This window comes from Pocillopora damicornis, chromosome 4 (assembly GCF_964200805.1).
Source record: "Pocillopora damicornis chromosome 4, jaPocDami1.2, whole genome shotgun sequence".
NCBI lineage: Eukaryota > Metazoa > Cnidaria > Anthozoa > Scleractinia > Pocilloporidae > Pocillopora > Pocillopora damicornis.
The window spans coordinates 2,320,690-2,340,207 of NC_142673.1; the positions used below are offsets into that span (position 1 = coordinate 2,320,690).

General features: G+C 38.5%; 2 protein-coding genes across 2 annotated transcripts; one reads left to right on the plus strand and one right to left on the minus strand.

Moving 5' to 3' along the window:
• The first annotated feature begins 1,986 nt into the window (after nt 1-1,986).
• LOC113681621 (uncharacterized) lies at nt 1,987-3,246 on the plus strand. Its single transcript, XM_089203684.1, has 2 exons — nt 1,987-2,126; nt 2,685-3,246. Exons 1-2 carry the CDS (start codon nt 2,059-2,061, stop codon nt 3,244-3,246), a joined length of 630 nt encoding a protein of 209 aa, XP_089059810.1. The 5' UTR covers nt 1,987-2,058.
• A 29-nt stretch (nt 3,247-3,275) lies between these two features.
• LOC149046460 (uncharacterized) lies at nt 3,276-5,124 on the minus strand. Its single transcript, XM_089203685.1, has 2 exons — nt 4,522-5,124; nt 3,276-3,897 (listed from the first exon to the last, which is right to left on the minus strand). The coding sequence occupies exons 1-2, from the start codon at nt 5,051-5,053 to the stop codon at nt 3,875-3,877; spliced, it is 555 nt and encodes a 184-aa protein (XP_089059811.1). The 5' UTR covers nt 5,054-5,124; the 3' UTR covers nt 3,276-3,874.
• Nucleotides 5,125-19,518: the final 14,394 nt, after the last annotated feature.

A 19,518-nucleotide genomic window follows, 5' to 3' on the forward strand; every position in this document is an offset into this window, starting at 1 on the left:
TTTCAGGTCTTTAATGTTGGGACATTTCATCCAAGGCGCTGCTGGCCTAGTAACACGTATCCTTTTTAAAGGGGCGTCTCTTTCTATGCATTTTAGAATCAGGGAGTTGAGGGTCTCTAATTGTTCGTCTGGATCGTCCGAATATGATATGATGGACATGGGAAGTGTAGAGAAATTCTCTACAAAAGACTCCTCTTTTAAGTTTTTGATAACCCTTATGTGTTTAAACCGCGGTTGAAAGCAGTGCAAACGGACATTGATGCAACGTAGATGGCGACGTGATCACTTATTATGGAACAAGGTACTATACCTGTGTCCGTAACCTTCTGTGGGTAGTTTGTGATGAGGTGATCTATAAGAGTTTTCGTTGTCTTTGTAATTCTTGTTGGATGCGTCACTACTTGCGCTAATCCAAAGACTTCAAGGATGGTCTGGTACCTTTTTGTAAGGTAGCGGAGAGGACTAAGCATGTCGATATTGACATCGCTAGTAAGGATTAGCATGCCATCCCATGACACTGTGAGATGACCTAGCAAACTCTCGAGGCTATCTAACCGGCTAGATGGATTTAGAATACGTTCAGAATTATAAATCACGCCCACCAAGCTTTGCTGTACTTGTTTCGGCCGGGAATCTCTAACCAGAGGTGTTCCATCTCTGGACAGGAGTTCTCAATGTCACGTCGGCGCTTATATTTTATATTAGGGACTTTAAGATCCAACAACGCGGACGTCGTCAAATATACCGAAGCCGCGTAGGGCCTGTGTCGAGGACGCCGTGTTCGTGGCGGGAAATTTTAAGTTAAGATGGCGGGATTCAACGACGCGGCTACCCGCGGATAGAATAAAAAGAGTAGTGAAATTACTTTATTTCTGAACAACAGAAACAGATTATAGTATTGTTTTCAGTGCAAGTGGCGACTTTTAAAGAAACTCGCGAAGTTTTGCTGGCCAGCTATGCCTCTAATATCATTACGATTGAAGAATATGCTTTGCTTTTCGAAGAAAACAGTTCAAACAACTTGGATTTTCCGTACTATAACTACCCGCCGTTTAACTTAGAGAGCCAAAGTGAAGCCGAGTGTAGGGCAAACTTCAGGGTGGAAAAGCACCACATTCCTCTAGTAGAAGATGCTCTTCAAATTCCGCAATACTTCGTATGCGACCAGGGAACTGTTTGCGAAGGAACAGAAGGGCTTTGCATACTTCTAAAGCGATATTCCTTTCCTTGTCGATACTCAGACATGATACCTATTTTCGGAAGGCTAGTACCAGAACTTTGCATGATATGCAACACCGTAACCGGTTTGGTGTTTGAGGCCATGAGAACTGTCTTGTCTTGTCTGTTCAGAAATATGAGTGAGCCTGACAAGAAAATACAAAAAGAAATGACGAATGCAGCCGGGATGATAAAACTTTCGATATACAAAGAAAAAGTGCCAATTTACTGTGTTTTTGTAACTGAAATAAGTCGAAATACTTACAGTTTCTTGACAACGTGAAAATGCTGTCCAGCGCGTTCGTCCTGAGCAAGGACGCGAGTTGTTTACGTCACGATCATGCGCTGTGGTAATCATTTTGGTATTTTTACTTCCGGTCAGCTTCAGTCACGTGCGCGTTGTTGGATCTTAAAGTCCCTATTGTCTCTGATGCACGCGCCGACACCTCCTCCTTTTAAGCCTTGCCTGTTTCTAAACTCGGTTGTAAAGCCAGGTACCGATACGTATTGCAGCAATTGTGGCTGGTATCTTAACCAGGTTTCACTAAGGGCGATAATAGGGACCTTAAGATCCGAGGATGGTGAATGTCCACGACGGCGGGCGGAAGTTTGAATGCATGTTCACGTACTTCCGGTAGCCGTTCCCCGTAAATTCCCGCCGTAGCTGTGTTGTCTGCGACGTCAAAACAACTAATTTGTCGTTTCGTACAAAACGTGAGTTGATTACAGTGTTCTTATAAAATATCTTTTATAATTTTCGAATATTTTGCGCATTATGGAGTTAATAATTTTTTTAATACGTATGCCTACTCTTCTAGGACCTGATTTTCGAGAAAAAACATGTTTTTTTTCTTCTCCACCAAACAGGTCATGGCTGCAGCCGACACGAGTGCCAAGAAGATTGCTCAGTAAGTTCTCTTAGGCTACGTTCACATGGTACCGGACGAATTTTCGACCAGTGGAAAATTCGTGCGTGAACCACGCCAAACGTACGAAAATTTGAACGCCCAAGCGTTCAAAAATTTGAACGTCAAAATCGAGGTCGAATTTTTAGCCAATGCAGTCAATAATTTGACCGCCACGGTGTGTGGGTTAGGAAGCATTCTGTTCACTAGGAGACGGTAAAACCACTGACGAGGGTCACAAACTTCATCCGGTTATCAACTCTTTCTGAACAGAACGAAACTTTCACACGGTTACACGTGAACAGAATGTCCGGTCGAAATTCGTCCGGTACCGTGTGAACCTAGCCTTATTCTCTTTTATTCACGTTTTTAACAATGAATGTGGTGAAACTCAACACGAATTGCGCTTAGTAAATTAGAATCTCTCGATTATTTATGTTTGTGAAAGTGTCTTGCATATTTGGTGAACAAAAAAGGGTTCTGCTTGCAGTAAAAAAAAGATAAAAACATGGAACACAAACAAGAAGAAAATAAGCATTAACATTTTATTTTTATCTTTAGAACCAACATGGAGTGGACTGAACAACATGACAATATTCTTTGTCAGGAGATTCTCGTTCTTGAACCATTCAAGGCAAAAAAAGGAAGCATTGCAGTGGGCCAAATTTGGGGTGAAATAGCGAACAATCTGAACAGCCTTCAACATCCCCAGTTCAGAGTGACGAAGCGATCTGTCAGAGAACGATATATACTTTTTAGCGGCAAATTTAGAGCAAAGATGCGAGATGAAGAAAAGGCAAGTGGAATAGATACAGATTTGAGTGACGTTGAAAAAAAACTTGAGGAGAAAGTAGAAACTGAAGCTGTGGTTGAAGAAACAGCGCAAAATAACATAAAGAAAGTCGATAGTGCCAAAGCAGCGGAAATGATATACAGAGCTCTAGAGAGCCTTGGCGGGACACAGAAAAGACAAAGGAAAAATGAGGTAGAGAATGAAACAGCAACAAGAACAAATGCAAAATTTTCAGATGTTCACGCTAATGCAGCAGCAGTCTCAAATTATCATAAAACTTCTAGAAAAACAAGACTAAGTCATGGCCTGATTTTGTACTGTGCAAGATGAATGTAGTTTTCAGCAATTTCAGGCATATGTTTCTTGATTTTGTTTTGTACACTTGCTTTTATTTTATTGTTAGGTTTTCCATGTTATATCAGCTTCATGTTCAGACTTTTTGATTCAAATAAACTTGATTATAAAAGACTTAATGTTACAGACACTGGACGTTTTGTGTACCTGGGTTCAGGAGTGTACCATTCCACTGAGTTATTCTCTGATTATGTTCCCGATAAATAGTATCCACCAAAAGGCTGGAAATCATACTTAGCTCTGGAACTGGACGGCCGAATCGTGGAATTAAATCACGAAGTCTACATGAGACAAAATTGTTATACGTGTTGCAGGATGCTTTCTATGTTTACTTCTACATTTCATTATTTTTCTCGAGTCACCTATCATTTTAAGCGGGACCCACAATGAATATGACAACAATCATACGCGCTGCTCAATAGTTCATTCAGTCAGAACTTCACTGAAAATGAAAATTTTCCTTCACTCTGCTTATTCCTGTTATTTTTGCCGCTTTTAATCCGCAATGAGAAAACTTGAGGCTCTGCAGTCAAGGTTGAAAATTCTCTAACTTACTACGTCGTTATCAGTGCCACTAACGGAAGGCTTGCACGGTCTTCCTCTGTCAGTCTCTCCATTCTAGGGAATCTGGAGTTTATTCAAAAAGTACAAAGATCGTTAGATAAGATGGAGCTTCTATGGAATTTAATAAAAGTAAAATGAAAAAGTGGTGTGTATGTTTGCAAGCAACTAACTTTACATGCTTCCTCACTTTCAATGCCAGGTAAGCCAATTAATTGTTTTCGAAATGATCTAAACGGCATATTTTGATCATCTATATACAATAAGATAATAAGCTCAGTTATGCACGCATTCTGATTGGTTCTCACTTATGATCTATTGGAGGACAGACGTATAGATGACGTCATCATTAAAACTTTTTTCCGTGTATCTTAATTCTTTATGATATAAACCAAACAGATTCCAAGCTGCCGTGCGTCTGTTCAGTAATAGATCACAGAGGACGTTGCTGCGCCTCGTGTGCCACTTTTTTGTTCTTACCACATTTTCACGTCATCTGTGATCTATTACTGAACAGACGCACGGCAACTTGGAATCTATTTGTTAAAGTGATCTACTGCCAGAAGAAAATTGCACACCTCGTTGAAAAGGCATAAAGATATTAAATGAGTCCTTTGTGTCAGAGGGCTTTCAGTTACAAGTGAGTCAGTGTTGCCCGGCTGAAAGATTATTACAAGGTCCGACACTTACCAGGTACATATGTGTAAAGGCCGCTGCCGCCATTACTATTATCATCATCATCTTCCATGTGATCATCGTCATCATTGTTATCATCATCACCGCGATCGGCATCATCGTCATCATTGTCATCATCATCGTCATCATTGTCATCATCATCGTCATCATTGTCATCATCATCGTCATCCTTATCATCATCATCGTCATCATTGTCATCATCATCGTCATCATCGTCATCATCGTCATCATCGTCGTCATCATTGTCATCATCATCGTCATCATTGTCATCATCATCGTCGTCGTCAACGCCATCAGCATCATCGTCTTCATCATCATCGTCATTGTTGTCGTCATCACCACTATCGTCATTGTTGTCGTCATCACCACTATCGTTACTATCGTCGTCAATATTATCATCTTCATCACCACTACCATCACCGTCGGCACTATCACCCCCGCCACCATCATAGCCCTCACGAACGATCACCATTATTTCTATAATCAATCTATCATTCATCTCTGTTATAACGATAATGACTATCATTTTTTTCGTCACGATCACAGTTATGCAGCGAGAGTTAATATCCAGTCCTTTTAAACGTTAGATGGTCATGACAAGCCTATAAGGGAACGGACAGAGAAAAAAAGGAATGTTGTTAGGAACTAAGAAAAAAGCACTTAGTAAAAGCCTCACTCTTGACTTTTGAGACAAAACGGAACATGAATATCAATTTGAAATCACAAGTATAATTTCAGACCAAATTTGCACAACACGAGGTTCAATTACCACTTTATTACATCCATTTTGAAATCGCCCAAATACAGGACTTGGTCAGTTCAAATATTTTATTACTACAATACTGAGCCAGTTTGGAATTAAAGTCATACATTTTTTGGGAGGAAAAAATAAGAGTTTTGGAAACAAAAGTTGCAAAATTTGCCACATGATCCTTCATGTCTTTCATCTTCCTGCAATTTGATCGGTTACGTGAAACGAGCCTTGAAGTCTGATTGGTTGTTTTGTTTTTAGTGTAGCCTCCTCTTCAACTGGAAAAAAGATGCGATTTAAAGCAAAAAATGGTGCAATTCGTGAATAAATTGCACCAATTAGAGCCAATCAGATTTCAGGGACCCCCAGTGATTTCAAAATGGGTGTAATGGTGTAATGTAATGGTGTCCGATTTTGGATCTTAGGCACTTTTGGCTGATTTTAGATTTTGGACACTGGTGGCCGATTTTGAATTTCGGACACTAGTTTCGCCTGTTAATTATGAGTAGTTTTCCTATTTTATTGCAAATCCATTTTTAGTCTTTCGTTTCTCACAAAAAGGCATTCCGCGTTTTAGGATATTTCGTCATTCCTGAATAACTCAGGTATCGTATTCCGCAGCTTGCTCGCTTCGCAAAACTTGGACATTAGCTAGTTCAAAATTGGGTCAAGATTGGAATTCTATTGTAACAGTTAAATCCGCTCATCCCGACATCGTATGTGGCTTCGCCTCCTTTAAAGGGCAGTAGCCACAAAAAATGGGACCAAAGAAGCAATACCGAATAATTGAAAAATCTTGATAATCGAGGTTCTGACTATATAGCCATGATTCCCTAAAATACATATACGTTGACACTAAGCGGTCGAAAAGCCTTAGATTTGACCATCAACTGTTTAAAGCCACAACTTATACCCCGTTCACACCAGCAAAACATGTTTTGTTAAACTGGTTTTCATTGAATGAAAATTATAAACAGAGAACTGAAAAACTTGATTTTCCATTGGATTCAAGTACTTGCTAACTTGCATTTCCAATGTGCTACATTCAAGTCAAAAATATTCGGTTAAATAGTTTCTATGAAGAAAAAAAAATTAAACTGTGTTTAACAAAACAACTTTTAAACATGTTTAAGCTTTGGTGTGAATGGGGCATTAGTCTATTGCGTATGTTCATTAGTGTCTGCATTCGTTAACTACTTCCTACTTGGTTTACTCTGGAAAAAATCGTTTTTCTGGGTAAAGAATCGGTGCGGTTGATCATTCCTCTCTGAAACATTCACTAAAATCGTTATCGAGAGAAATTCGTAAATGAACAGTTTCTGATCTGAGTTAAGCCAAGGACTATCAAAAAATTGAAAATATGCCCACTTGCTCTAAGCCGTAATTGACCTTCCTACCTACCTGGGATCCCCCACCTCTATGTAAACAGGCCCTCAGACTAGGGCGGGTACTTTGTAAAAACACAACGGAATGTCTGCATTGTTGTGGTCGATGAATATACGTCCGGACGTATATTCATCGACCACAAGAACACGAGAACACGCACACAGTTGTCAAATTTTCGTCGTTTCCTTAGTTAAGAGATACTAACCTAGTTAAATTTTCATATCACTACCCTATGATAGTTAAACGCAAAATGAGAATAAAATTGAAAAATAAAATAAACTTTTCCGATCAGTTTTAGAAAACAAAAACAACAAAATTCATTCTTTAATCCCAAAAAGTTATCAGGCTAATTACAATTTTAGGAAACAGAGGAATTTCAATCTTAATCGTTGTAAGACCGACAGAGCGGCAACAAGTTTCATAAATATGTGTTGCAGAAACAGTTTGTACAATTAATTAATGTGAAGTTACGCAATTCAGTTTTATCTGCAATGTAATTTTAATAAAACACAGTCTATGTCTATGTCTATTTAAAATTGATTCAGTAATCATCGAAAATAGAAATGGAAAATTGTGAGTTAGGTTTCAATGTCGTTGTTTTTAGTTCTAGAGCACAATACACAAACGAATGAAATCAGCGTTAGCTGGAATTATCTTTTCCTTTTCAATGTAAAAGTGTTCGAAATTTTTTAACTGAGCTCCACGGTCAATGATCACATGCTCGGCTCAGAGCAAAATAATCTTGATAATCGAGGTTCTGACTATATAGCCATGATTCCCTAAAATACATATACGTTGGCACTAAGCGGTCGAAAAGCCTTAGATTTGACCATCAACTGTTTAAAGCCTTAGTGTTAAAACTATTAGTTGAAAACGTAAATTAGCCACCGTAAAGGGTAAAAAAGCTGACGTTTCATCCTTTCGTCAGAGCGATTGACGAAGGGCTAACGCTCGAAACGTCAGCTTTTTTACCCTTTACGGTGGCTAATTTACGTTTTCAACCCAGTTGTTAACACTAAATTACCTGCACTATGAACCTGTGTTAACCTTAGATTAAGATAAGATACGAATTTAACGCAATCGCGTAGTTCCTTTTTGAAAACAACACTAAAACACTCGCAGCAAAAGCGTGGGCCACATCGATTACGACACCACCTTGTTATAATTCGTCACAAAAAATTCCTTATATTGTTTGAATCGTTTCAGGCAGAGTAAACACAATCTTCGGATGATATGTGAAAAGCTGTTAGGCTAACAGATTGCTGTTATAAGATAGTTCATGCATACCTTGAGCACGACCTTGCTTGACAAGAGTGGTCGCCACACTCGGAGCCGTCTCAATGTGGGGATATCAATATTCATGGCTGTCTGATAGAGGTCGACGTCAACCTTGACGTGTCAATCCGAAATTTCTGAACTTTTTCATACGTTTTGCCTGCTTTGTTAGGCTCCCAATTATCTATTTATTTGTTTTTCTGTCATATTTTGTAAAACTGAATCTTTTTTTCATTCAGCGCGGTTTAGAATACAATGTATGATATGCTTCTTACATAAATTATGCGGGACTAAAGGAAAAAATGGGAAAATTGAGGACGATAAGGAACTAAAGAAATGAATGGCGCCTCTTTGCACTTTCTGTTTCAGGTTCCACGAATAACAAAGCTGTCCTAACAATGGTTAGAGTTTTTCCTTTGAGATTTATCTCTGTCTTCAAAAAAAACATAATATTCCGCTTCAGTAACACCCTGCAAGCCGAAATTGGCCAAAGAGAAACAATCGAACAGGACGTTGGAAAAATCAATTGCTTACAGTCGCCTTTCGCATTAAGGCAGCATTTCAGAAGAATATTCAGCATTAACGAACGGAGAAAAAATTAATTCAGTGTTTGAGATATTCTCTTTTGTTCTCCTGGTGAAAAAACAGTTTGAATTGAGATACAAGAGTAGAGAGTTTCAATGGAGTAATGGCTTTTACGGCTAACAGTTAAAATTTTGGCTATTTTACAGCCGACGGTAATTTATTTTCAATACAGTTCAAAGATAAATTTTTACGGTTAACTTTTCTTCTATTAACGGTTTTTAGTTGTTCTTCGGCTAACGGTGATCCCCGTCGACACCCTCTGAGTATCACCATTGTGCTATGTGGGTAACCCGCTAAGCGAACATTGATTCCTGGCTGCCCTCCCCCTCGGCTCCTCCCCCCGGAGGAGCTCGCTTCCAGGCAAACTTGTGGGAGGTGACGATGATGAGAACATGATGATATCGGTAAAGTCGGTATAGCAAAACCACAGAGAGCCCGCGACGGTACTAGATAGGATACCAGTGGTAGTAGATCTCTATTAGAGGTTATATAATCTCTTAGTCTCTACCACCACAAAAATAATGAAATCAAGTTAAGAGCCTCGTACAGCTTTTTCTGCTATGTTCGGCCTCACCAGTATGTTACCGCTTACATAATAACTTGGGTGACATGCTTGAAATGCCGTGTTCATAAACCTGATAAAGTCGAAACAGCTGTCCATGGCTGGTAAATGACTTGATGTCTAAGATAAAATGTCAATTAGGATGTTCAACCAAAATTGTGGAAGATACCTTCCTCTTCGATATTCCTTAACCGAATTCTGCAGGCTGTGAGAAGTCTTTTAGTATATATTTCGGTTTAAAAATCTTATGCAAAAGCGTTGAAAATCGTACACCAATGGATGCCGCTAAAGACATTCAAAAGACTCGCTACCAATCAATGTGTTGTACAAAGTGATGAATCCTCAGATGAAACAACTTCTTATTTTTAACTCAAGATACCCATATAACGCACAGTTTATTGAGAAATATCCACATCTAGATTTCTCTTCATTTTTTCGTAATGAAGTGCGGATGTTTCTCCATTTCCTTCCTTGGTGACGGGGAACATGGATCCCCGTTAATCACCTTCCGTCTTTACTTCACTCACCCCCCACTAACCCCCCCCCGCCCTCCCCTGTACGCTCGAACATAGCTCTCACAATCTTGTGTGATAAATTTCTGTAGGCTATAAGTCTTTTGCTTATCCTTCCGCGTAGGATAATGTAAGACTGCGCAGCGTAGCATTACAGACAGAGTCGTGCAAGGCTCATCTGCACTCTTCTATCTCGCCCGTCTCAACGTGCGGAACACAGCCATCACTCTGAAAACAGTCACTTAGCGTTGCACGATAGACGGAGTCGTGCCAGGCCCATCAACACTCCTCTATCTCAGCGTGAGACACGCCCATTTCTCCAAAATGGTGGCTCAGCGTTACGTGGAAAAAAAAAAAAGAAAAAAAGAAAAGAAAATACGCTTATTACTTTCACAATGGTCACTCGTACTCTGAATAAACATAACATAAACTCTTAAGTGAAACTCAATCAAAGTTATTCCTCTTTCAGTTATCCAAGTTGCAGTGTTGGTAGACCTTGGATGAGGGGATCTTGTAAGGATATCATGACCAGTGAAGAATTCAACAGTTTGACGTCAACGCTTGGTTGGCACTCGAACAATTCCAGTTCTCCAGGCGCGGTACCAAAAATATTCTGTCAAAGAGCCAAAAGCCAAATCCAAAAGTCTGAAATTCTGAAATGAGTCTGAAGTCCATACAACAAGTCTATAGATAATTAGCCTGCAGTACAGGCGTCTTATCAGGGCGCACGCGATCTTTCTTTAACCGGTCGTGTTTGATTTGCAAATTCCGTAAAACGCAAAAATGCAGCCATGATATCCAGCAAGAAAATATTGACCATTGTCAGGCTCTGCTGGCTGGAAAATGATTTACGAAGAAAACTTCTTCTGGTAGTGTGCTGGTAAGTAAACGATCATACCAAAGAGAAAATCTTAACTCGAATGCCATCAATCCGGGTGTAAAACTGGGGCTTGGGCCGAAGTTTCTTTCTTTTGTACTTGCTTTTATCAAATATCGATATTTTTTTAAATGTTTATTTTATTTCCCTCTAGCTAATGAAATACGTACAAACTGATTTTTGTCTAAATATGGAATAGCAGTACATTTGAATGGACCCAAAGTCCTGCAATCACCGACGGATCTATTGCGAGTCATAAACTGAGCATCATGGGAAGGGTTTTCAATCGTTTTTCCCGCCAAAATGAACACGTGAACAGCCACAGGTGACCCAGACTAAATCTATTGAGATCCTGCTATAATACAGGTTTTATGTGGGGAAATAGAGGGTGCGCATGGAGCGAAGCCTAGGTCTAGATATTTTCTGACTTTGCGGTAAATAATCGATAGAACTTAACACGCAGGTAACTGTGATTATCATAATTTATCTCAAAAAGTTTCGAAGACTAAGGTCCACTCCTCAAAAAGGAAAGCGGGGAGACTGGCACCGATAGGGGCATCTGCAATCAAACACTTTTCAGCGTGTGTTTCCTCATTAAAGTCATTTAGAGTCGGTTTTACGGTAATGGAGATGTGCATTTTCTCTCTTCACGATCAGCAAGTACATATTAATGCAATGACGCCATTTAGAAGGATAACGAAAATGTCAATGAATTAAAAAGACAAAAGGTCTTTGTTAGACTACTTGTAAACAATCTAAGAGCAATAAACTGGTTCCACTTTTGATCCTAGGCTAATCCTCTTTTTAATTGTGGAGCGGAAATTCCATTTTTTTTCCTTGGTCGTTTTGAAGAGCTGAAGTGCACATGTCTCTTGAACTCATTAAATTGCTCAACATGCTTCATTGTGGCACCATCTCTAGTTCTTCCAGAAAAAGAAAGAAATATTATGAGTTTTTCTAGTCTGTTGCTTCAGACCACACTCGCTGGACACGTATTAGGATTGTTGGTCAGAAGATCCAATTAATGAATTTTTTTGTCGCACATTTACACACGCATAACTACAATTTCTCCTGCCGCTGAAAAGGATTTCTCACGAATGCACTGGTAGGTAGACACCCCGAGGCTTAAACATCACAAAAACCACCCATAAACTTGTATAAAAAGCAATTCAAACAACATCTTTCTTAGGTTTATAAGATTAGAACCGATTGGACGCGTGCGTTTGTTCGTGTGTTCACTTATAAATAACCAGGGATAACATTGGGTAGCTTAGCGCTTCAGGGATACGCCGGTCATTGCACGAGTGAGGCATCATGTAAAAATAACAGATTAAAAAAAAGTCTGTCCAAGAAGGAAGGCTATAATTAATCTATTTAATTTTTTTTTTTTTTGCCAGCAAAATTTAATTCTTCTTATACGGACAGCTTTAAATTCGAATGTTTTTGACAATGACCCCTGTATATGCAGAAGCGAGTGGAGGCTGAATTTGTCTCATTATCTTGAAGAAAATTAACGTAGATTGCCGCTGTTAAAAATTGCACTGTTACATAAATAACTTGGTGTCTTGATTAAAAGCTATATTCAAATCATTTAACATGTGGGCTGTTCATTTTACCTGGAATTCAGTCTAAAAATATACTGATGTTACTGGCCGAGAACAGAAGCAAAAAGTTCCACTTTATCTTACTTTGATAAATACACGATGTTCTTCCAAACTTTTTATGTTTAAGTTTATGATTATAATTTTTAAAAAAGGCTCGAAAATAAGGCACTGACATGATATTTTGACCGCGACCCGCGACATCCAATTAATAAAGAATTTACTCGCTGAACTAATTTGGGCCTGCATGAATGACCATTTGCCTTCTGTTATGCTACTTACGGTCACTCGACAAAGTAGGCCGGCAAGAGAGGTGACAACTATATTTGTTTAACCTGCCGCAAAACTGTGTTAAAAAATTAATTAAAGCGTATCGCATCAAAAGTAAGCGCGAGTTCGCGTGCTTGCTGTTACCACAAATTACATCGCACACGCCGTCTACAGGTCTAAAGTACAAGTTTTGATAAGACCGCTTATCACGTACAGAGAAATATTAAAAATCCCAAGTGATATAATTTGCGCTTAAGCAAAAGTTCTTTAACTGGATAAGGATGCGTTCCCTCCCACATTGCTGAAGCTACTCTCCTTCTCGTAGCAACAAAAAAGCCGATTTATTTTAAGTAAATAGATTTTTTTTCGTTAATGCAGACTTTGGGGCTATTTCCTTATATAACTTCCCAAGATCGCATTGATTTAAATATGTTTTTTATTTAGCGTCTTAGCAATAGAGACATCCTTCTCAGGAAAAGGTAGAAATAAGCAGGCTTTGATGCAGGAAAGAGAACGCAAATTTTCATGGTGCAAGCTCGTGAGAAAAGTGGACAAGACGGGTCCTTAAGCGGTGATCATGTCTAAGCTGTTAATTGATAGTGTGTTTCGTTTGTAAAAGGTTGTTGAGGTGATCCCACCACTTTACCCGGTGAAAATTACTGTATTTCCGATCTCAAATAAAAACCAATTGAAGCGGTTGAAGATTTTGTCACCTAACCACGTCTACCTCACGCTAAAAGGGCCGGAATATTTTATTGTCTTTGTACAATATATCCAACTTCCTACATATATGTGCGTGTGCCACTCCTAACTCCGCTGATTAAGTTGGGAAAAGGTAGATCACTAAGAAGTAAGAATTTTTCGCCAGCAGCGTTGATTTAGGATCAATTGTACAAATATTGAAAATATAATAAAGCAAGAAGCCCAGAGTTAGGCAATAAAAATGATTTGAAATTTGTAATTGAGCTGAGTGCAGCTTCAAAGAAACCGCAACTCTTTACAAAACGCGTCATGAGTTCTCTGTTTGTTTTTTATGATCATTTTTCCTCTTTAACCTTTTGAAAAATTTGAGATAAACGTGATTCATGTTGTGTTCATGTAATCTTCTTGCTGTCTATTTTTTATCTTAGTTGTCGCCAAAAATTTGTCTTATTTGCTCATTTTCTCATTTTCATATGTATTTGACGAATACCTGGTCTGCGAGCCAGTGGAAAGTTTGGTATAGTCTCTGAGGTATTTCAGAGGTGGTTAATTAAGCAGTCAGCGATATGCACATCTTCCCTGAAGTTCACTTATTTTGAAGAAATTTTCTCTCTTCACAATCAGCACATGCATAAATATGTCTTGCATAAAAATAAACTGAAAAAGATACTTTGGTATACAATTTCCTCAGGATTCAATTAAGCAAGCAAATGTTCGTTCTTCTCTGTTCGATTCTGCATCGAATTTGATACTGCGCAACATCTTCATCTTGTCTAGGAATGAAAACTATCCTCTCGCTTCTCGGTCTTATTCAAGAGCCAGAATTTTAATCTCTATTATTCCTCAAGCTCTCAAAAAAAAAAAACCGAAAAGGGAGACTTAGAGGCACCGTTTCCGTTAACACAAAGAATGAAGGTAAAGGTTATGGTTAATCTCGCTAAAACTTCATTTAGACTCATTGATTTTGCAGCAGGATTTGCTTCTCAGGATTCAGGAGATCCCATTGATTAAGCAAGAATTTTACCGCTGGTTCTTACATGTCGTGCGTCGATTTCTCCCGCTGGGAGGAGAAATCTTTCGGTTTAACCTGTAAATGACAGAAGAAGCTGCGACGAGTTCAAGTGCATCCGATATTGAGCGATTAGTCACCGAGTATTTGTGTATTTCAACTTGTCACATAAAAAACAGCTCTACATGTCGTCTCTAAGACCAAACCACAAATTCAGAGTGTTCCGCTGGTCACGTATCGCAAATTCCAAGATTTAGAGGACTGACTTTGGCCGATGTATAAAAAACTGCAAACCGATCGAGTTGGCAGATCGGAAGCGTGGGCTTTTCAGATCATTCTGTCTAAGAAAAAACTTTCTTTTTTTTTTCAAGCTTTTAAGAAAATTCCGCGAATCGGTGAACCGCATAATGACAACGAATTACACAACGAAACCACATGAATATTCAATTTGTCAAGTTTCTGGACAGACAGGCTAGCTACTTCCGAAAACTTCGTAAGAATTTCGAGAATACACGCAAGCTAGGTTTCGTTTATATAAATTATAAACCTTGCATCAAAATTCCCATCTTTCCAACTTTCATTCTGTTGACATTATTTTCTCCTGAATTAAAATGAAATCAAATGCTTCCATCAAATAAAACCAAAGATTTGATTATTCTTAGCTCATTTTCTTTCTCTTCCTTTCTCTTCTTGCTGATCAAGAAACGGTTCAAGAAATCAGAATAAAAACAATAATAAACAGACTGTGGTTTTATTTCAGCAATTGCAATGTCACTCTTTCTTAAAAAGGGGAGAACCGAAAAATTGGGGGGTTGTGGGAGTCGTTCTGATAGTTTCTCTCGCTACGCTTTTTGTAGATAAATGAAGGTTTGGGAAATAATTCTTCCGAGGTAGAACAGTTAGTGGGCAATTTTCGAGTTTATCGAGGTTTTCTCAAGCAGTCCAGTTCTAGACTCACTACTACTGATTTCCCTCGTCGCGTCTTGGTTCCAGTATTAGTGCATCGTTCAACGGCTGCAGGAGAAAGTCGCTATAGAAAACTTATTGGCAGAAACTTTTGGAAACATTACATGGGTCGAAACTATTGATTTGACATTATTTTTTCATTATAATCATATCGATAAGGAAGCTGTTTCTGCATGACCGTATGAAAGTTCTGAAGTATTACCAAGGCGTTGCCAACTGGTTTACGCAAATTGCCAGCTTTACATGGCAACATACAGTTCTCGTAATTGTTCAAAGGTTTCTTAAACGAAATGATCTAATGGTGTTTCGTTTATAAATGGCAAATTTGCCAGGTTTGCATGGCAACAGACAGTTCTTGAGATTGATCAAAGCTTTCTTTAAACGAAATGACACAATGGTGTTTCGTTTGTAATTATAAATGGGCTGAACGATGCTTTTAGAAGTATAGCGAAATATTTCAATATTTCAACGAATCTTTGGGCGTGGTGTAACGAGTGTGGTAGGTTCAGTCTTTTGAACGGAAAGGGATTGTCTAGTTTGTGTGTTATTGTTTGGCGGATGCGGTGAGACCCTTCGTCAGCGCTGTGATTGGATTTTCTGTAGCATTACAGACCTCACAACATGCACGCCCTGTGATCTGTGTTCTCAGACAAGCAAGACAGCCTATTCAGATAGAATAATGACCAATTGATCAAAGCTTTTGTCTGTGCGTTATCGAGTTAAGATGCACGCGAGAAGATCTGAAAGCGCGCACTCCTATCGCCGACTCATAACAACGGCAACTTCGCTTAGGAAAAAAGTCAAAAATAGCTGCGTTCAGCCAGTTCAATGGTGTGGTTGATCTACGGACACACCTGCATTAGTATCTGTTTGTTCCCAATCGGTTTAATTGGGGTTTTGTTCTCTGGGTGGCTTTTGAGTTTCCAAACACGTTAACCACAGCCGGATATGAAGCTAATGCGATATGTGCTCTTCTGTTGCAGGTGCTATGGGCTGTCAAATATTTTTTAGGGGTTTGCACGGAAAAGTATGTTGGAGAAATGTACCTGTGAAATGCAGATAAGAAACTTCTGCTCTTCCGTAAGCCAAAACTGATTTAGGCATTTTCAATTAAATGAAAACTTGGCTGACGAGAAGATATACCAAAAGAACTAAAAAGGCATTTGGTTACTGTTCGGAAATGCAGTTTTCTTGCGTCAAGTGGAACGCCATCGAAGACAGACATGCATAAAATCTTAATGCACTTGTGTAGGGCGGACTTGAGGATCACAGCGGGAACTTAATATAACTGGATAATATGCAATAGCTGAAAACTGAAGATGGAATGGCCAAACCTCTTTAATGGCTTTTTTTTAAATTTTGCTGTAAAGCGATTTAAGATACAGGTGCAAAAAATTCAAAGTTCAAAGTTAAGGCCACGCGCTTTAGAATTCCACGCGCGTATCACCACGCGCGCTCTAAGCACGTGAAACAGACGATAGAAGCCGTCGTTTCACCAGTGACTAAACGCGAAAAAAGTGAAGCGAATTTTTTGCACAAACTATCGGATCTAACCAGGGTATTATTCATAAATGACAGCTGCCCATTAAATATCTTGCATTCTCAGTATTCACCTTTTAAATTTGTTGTGTTCGTTATGTAACTGGTAAAAGTTTCATCATAGAGTAACCAACTGCGCATACGCTTAAGAATCGCCATTTGGCGGAGGACAGAGAAGGAGATATTGAGTCAGAAGGTACAAATCCACTTTATTTGGGCAAGAGAAAGCCTAAATGAAACTTTTCATTTACGAAGTTCTGCTTCTCCAGTATCATGTAAGCTTTAATGAATGTAACAAAATCTGATCTAAGCATGTATTCATTCTTAAAAACCAAGTGTTGTAAGAGATATCATGTATGCCAGATGACTAATCGTGTATGTCAGGGAAATTGGCATAGTTAACAATGTCAGGAAAATGTCTTTAGTACGTACTTATGATATCGACTGCGTCACTGGTAGTTAAGTAGGTTTGCATTTATCTAGGTTGGGAGTTTATCAGTTCGATATACATATCCTTGATCCTAGATAGCGATAACCTTGCATATCTACCTAACTAGAAAGCAAAATACACTGTTATCACATGCAATATCTCGTGGTGATATCATGAAATAATTATCATATCAATGATATCAGCACGCGTGATACCAATAGACTTGTAAGAGTTTCCTTATTGCTCCAGGAGTAAAATATTACATCTTATTTTCATTGTTTTTTTGCGATACAGTGCTTAGAGATCAAGAGAAGCACTGGTTAGGATGGTTAAAGAAACATAAAATGGTGTTGGAATGAATGAAAATACTTTGAGCTTAGTCATTTAACCCGATATGCTTGGAATTTAAGCCTCGTTTATGCATTGTTTTAAGACCTTTTGACTTCATCATCACGTTTTGTTTGTAAAAATATTATCCTTTTAAACCAAAGTTGAAACGGGTCGGTTTATTTGTTTTAGTCGCAAGAGATACTTCAACGGAAAATTGAAATTTTTATCAGGCAAATCGAATTCGCCTCGTGTATACTTGAAGCAAATTAATAATAATAGTTCAGTAATTATCGAAATGACTAAAAGAATTCGGTTTTATTCGATTTACTGCAAAATCCATATCATCTGTGATAATCATTAATCTTCCAAGGGGTCAACACGATGCCTTTGTAAAACAAGCCTGCTAAAACTGTTTTAGCTAAGATTTAATGAAAACAAAACTATATTAGTGAATACCGAAGTGTTCTGTTCTAGCATCCCCACGTTTGCTTGTTTTCTTTGATGGCGCTAACAGCTAAAAAAACAAGTCAAAATGCGTTTCTAAATCTGCACATGTTTCCTAAAGTTTTTCTTTCAGTAATTTGCGAGAAAACAGCTAGGTTTGAATTCTGTCGTCAAAACAAGCCGACAAAAATGATAACAAAACAATATGTTTTTCCGTCAAATTGGAAACAGAATACAAACGTAAACCATTGAACAGCTCCTGGGAAATGTATTTACTTAAACACACCGGCAGCGAGTTGCACGCCGCATGCAAAGCTCGACTGACATTATTTTTGACATATTTTCTTTGTTCCAGGCGAGTGAAAGGTGCTTTCACAACAGAAAGCCAATTTTAGAATTTGACAGTTAATGTTGCGGTTAAGGAAAACATCCACAATTGTATTGAGATGGACAAAAGAAATGGATTCGTTTCAATTCACGCCCAAGTCAAACTCGAATTCTAGACCACCGTGTAAAAATTCCACTTAAACTTTTACAGGAGTCACGCGCAAGGGCTTTTTTAGGAACTTGGAGATTTAACATTTCTCGAGAATTTGCTGTTAGCCAAGCAGTCTGGCTACGTCTGATTAAAAACGACTAATCACTAACTCTTTACTTTTTTGATTAAATTCAAGTAGCAAGGTCCTTAAGTAGCCAAGGGAAACCCAAGTCTAAGCGGATCTCTCGGGTCGAAGGTGAAACGGTCTTGATAAAAAATTAGATTCTCCCAAGTAAGTTTATAGATTTTGAGAAAAGAAGAAGAAAGAGAATTTGCATTTTTTATCACTAGAAAGTGTTCAATTTATTCACTCGATGGTAAATTGGTACGGATTAAACAGCACGATAGCAAGACACGTGGCGACAAGTTTCAGAAGTTAAAAATATTTCCTGCTTTAACTGCGTGTAAACCTCGCATTTAAACGTTACAACAAAGATAAAAAAGATCAAGTCACGTTTCATGTTATTCGTAAGAGTGATGCCGAGCTGAAGAGTTTTAAGCGTAATTAGAGTATACTTTCAGTGCCATACGCCAGTAACCATTTTCTTATCGCGAAGTTATAGATTGAAACCGCTCAATGGACATTCTTTCAAAACCCTTGAATTTTTAATTAAAAAATTCTTGTATAGTTCTGTCAAGGCTAACCTCCCTGTAAACATTCCCTCACTAAAAAACAGGGTTATTTTTGTCGATGATTCTAGCCTCAAAAAATTTCCTCCAGATGTCCCTGTGACGTGAATATGCACGCGGACAAAACCACAATTGAGTGTTGGTGGTTGAAACAATCTTAATATACTCTCCCACTTGTAAGTACTCCATAAAATCTTGCCACTTTCTGAATCCCGTTGCTGTTAAGTTGTTATATTCCGGTGAAAAACTATTGCAATTTAGCAGGGAAATAATGTAGTTTTAACCACATTTATCTCATGATTAAAGAGATTTAGATCCCAACATAACTCACACCACCGCCAGTGAACAGCGAGAGTTTATTTTTTTGATGTACGGAATTCAGGCCATTGAAGAATAATGTGAAAACATTTGTAATCGCTGTGAAGAAGAGATCTTTGGGGGGTGGAATGACTGAAGCTTAACGTAATCATTGTTCCAGAAAAATTTGCAGTTTGCGTTTGTCGTTAAGAGGTCATTTTGTCTCTCATCTCCAATTTAAATCTGTTGTAGTTAGTCATATAATTTTGACCAATTGATACCGAAAA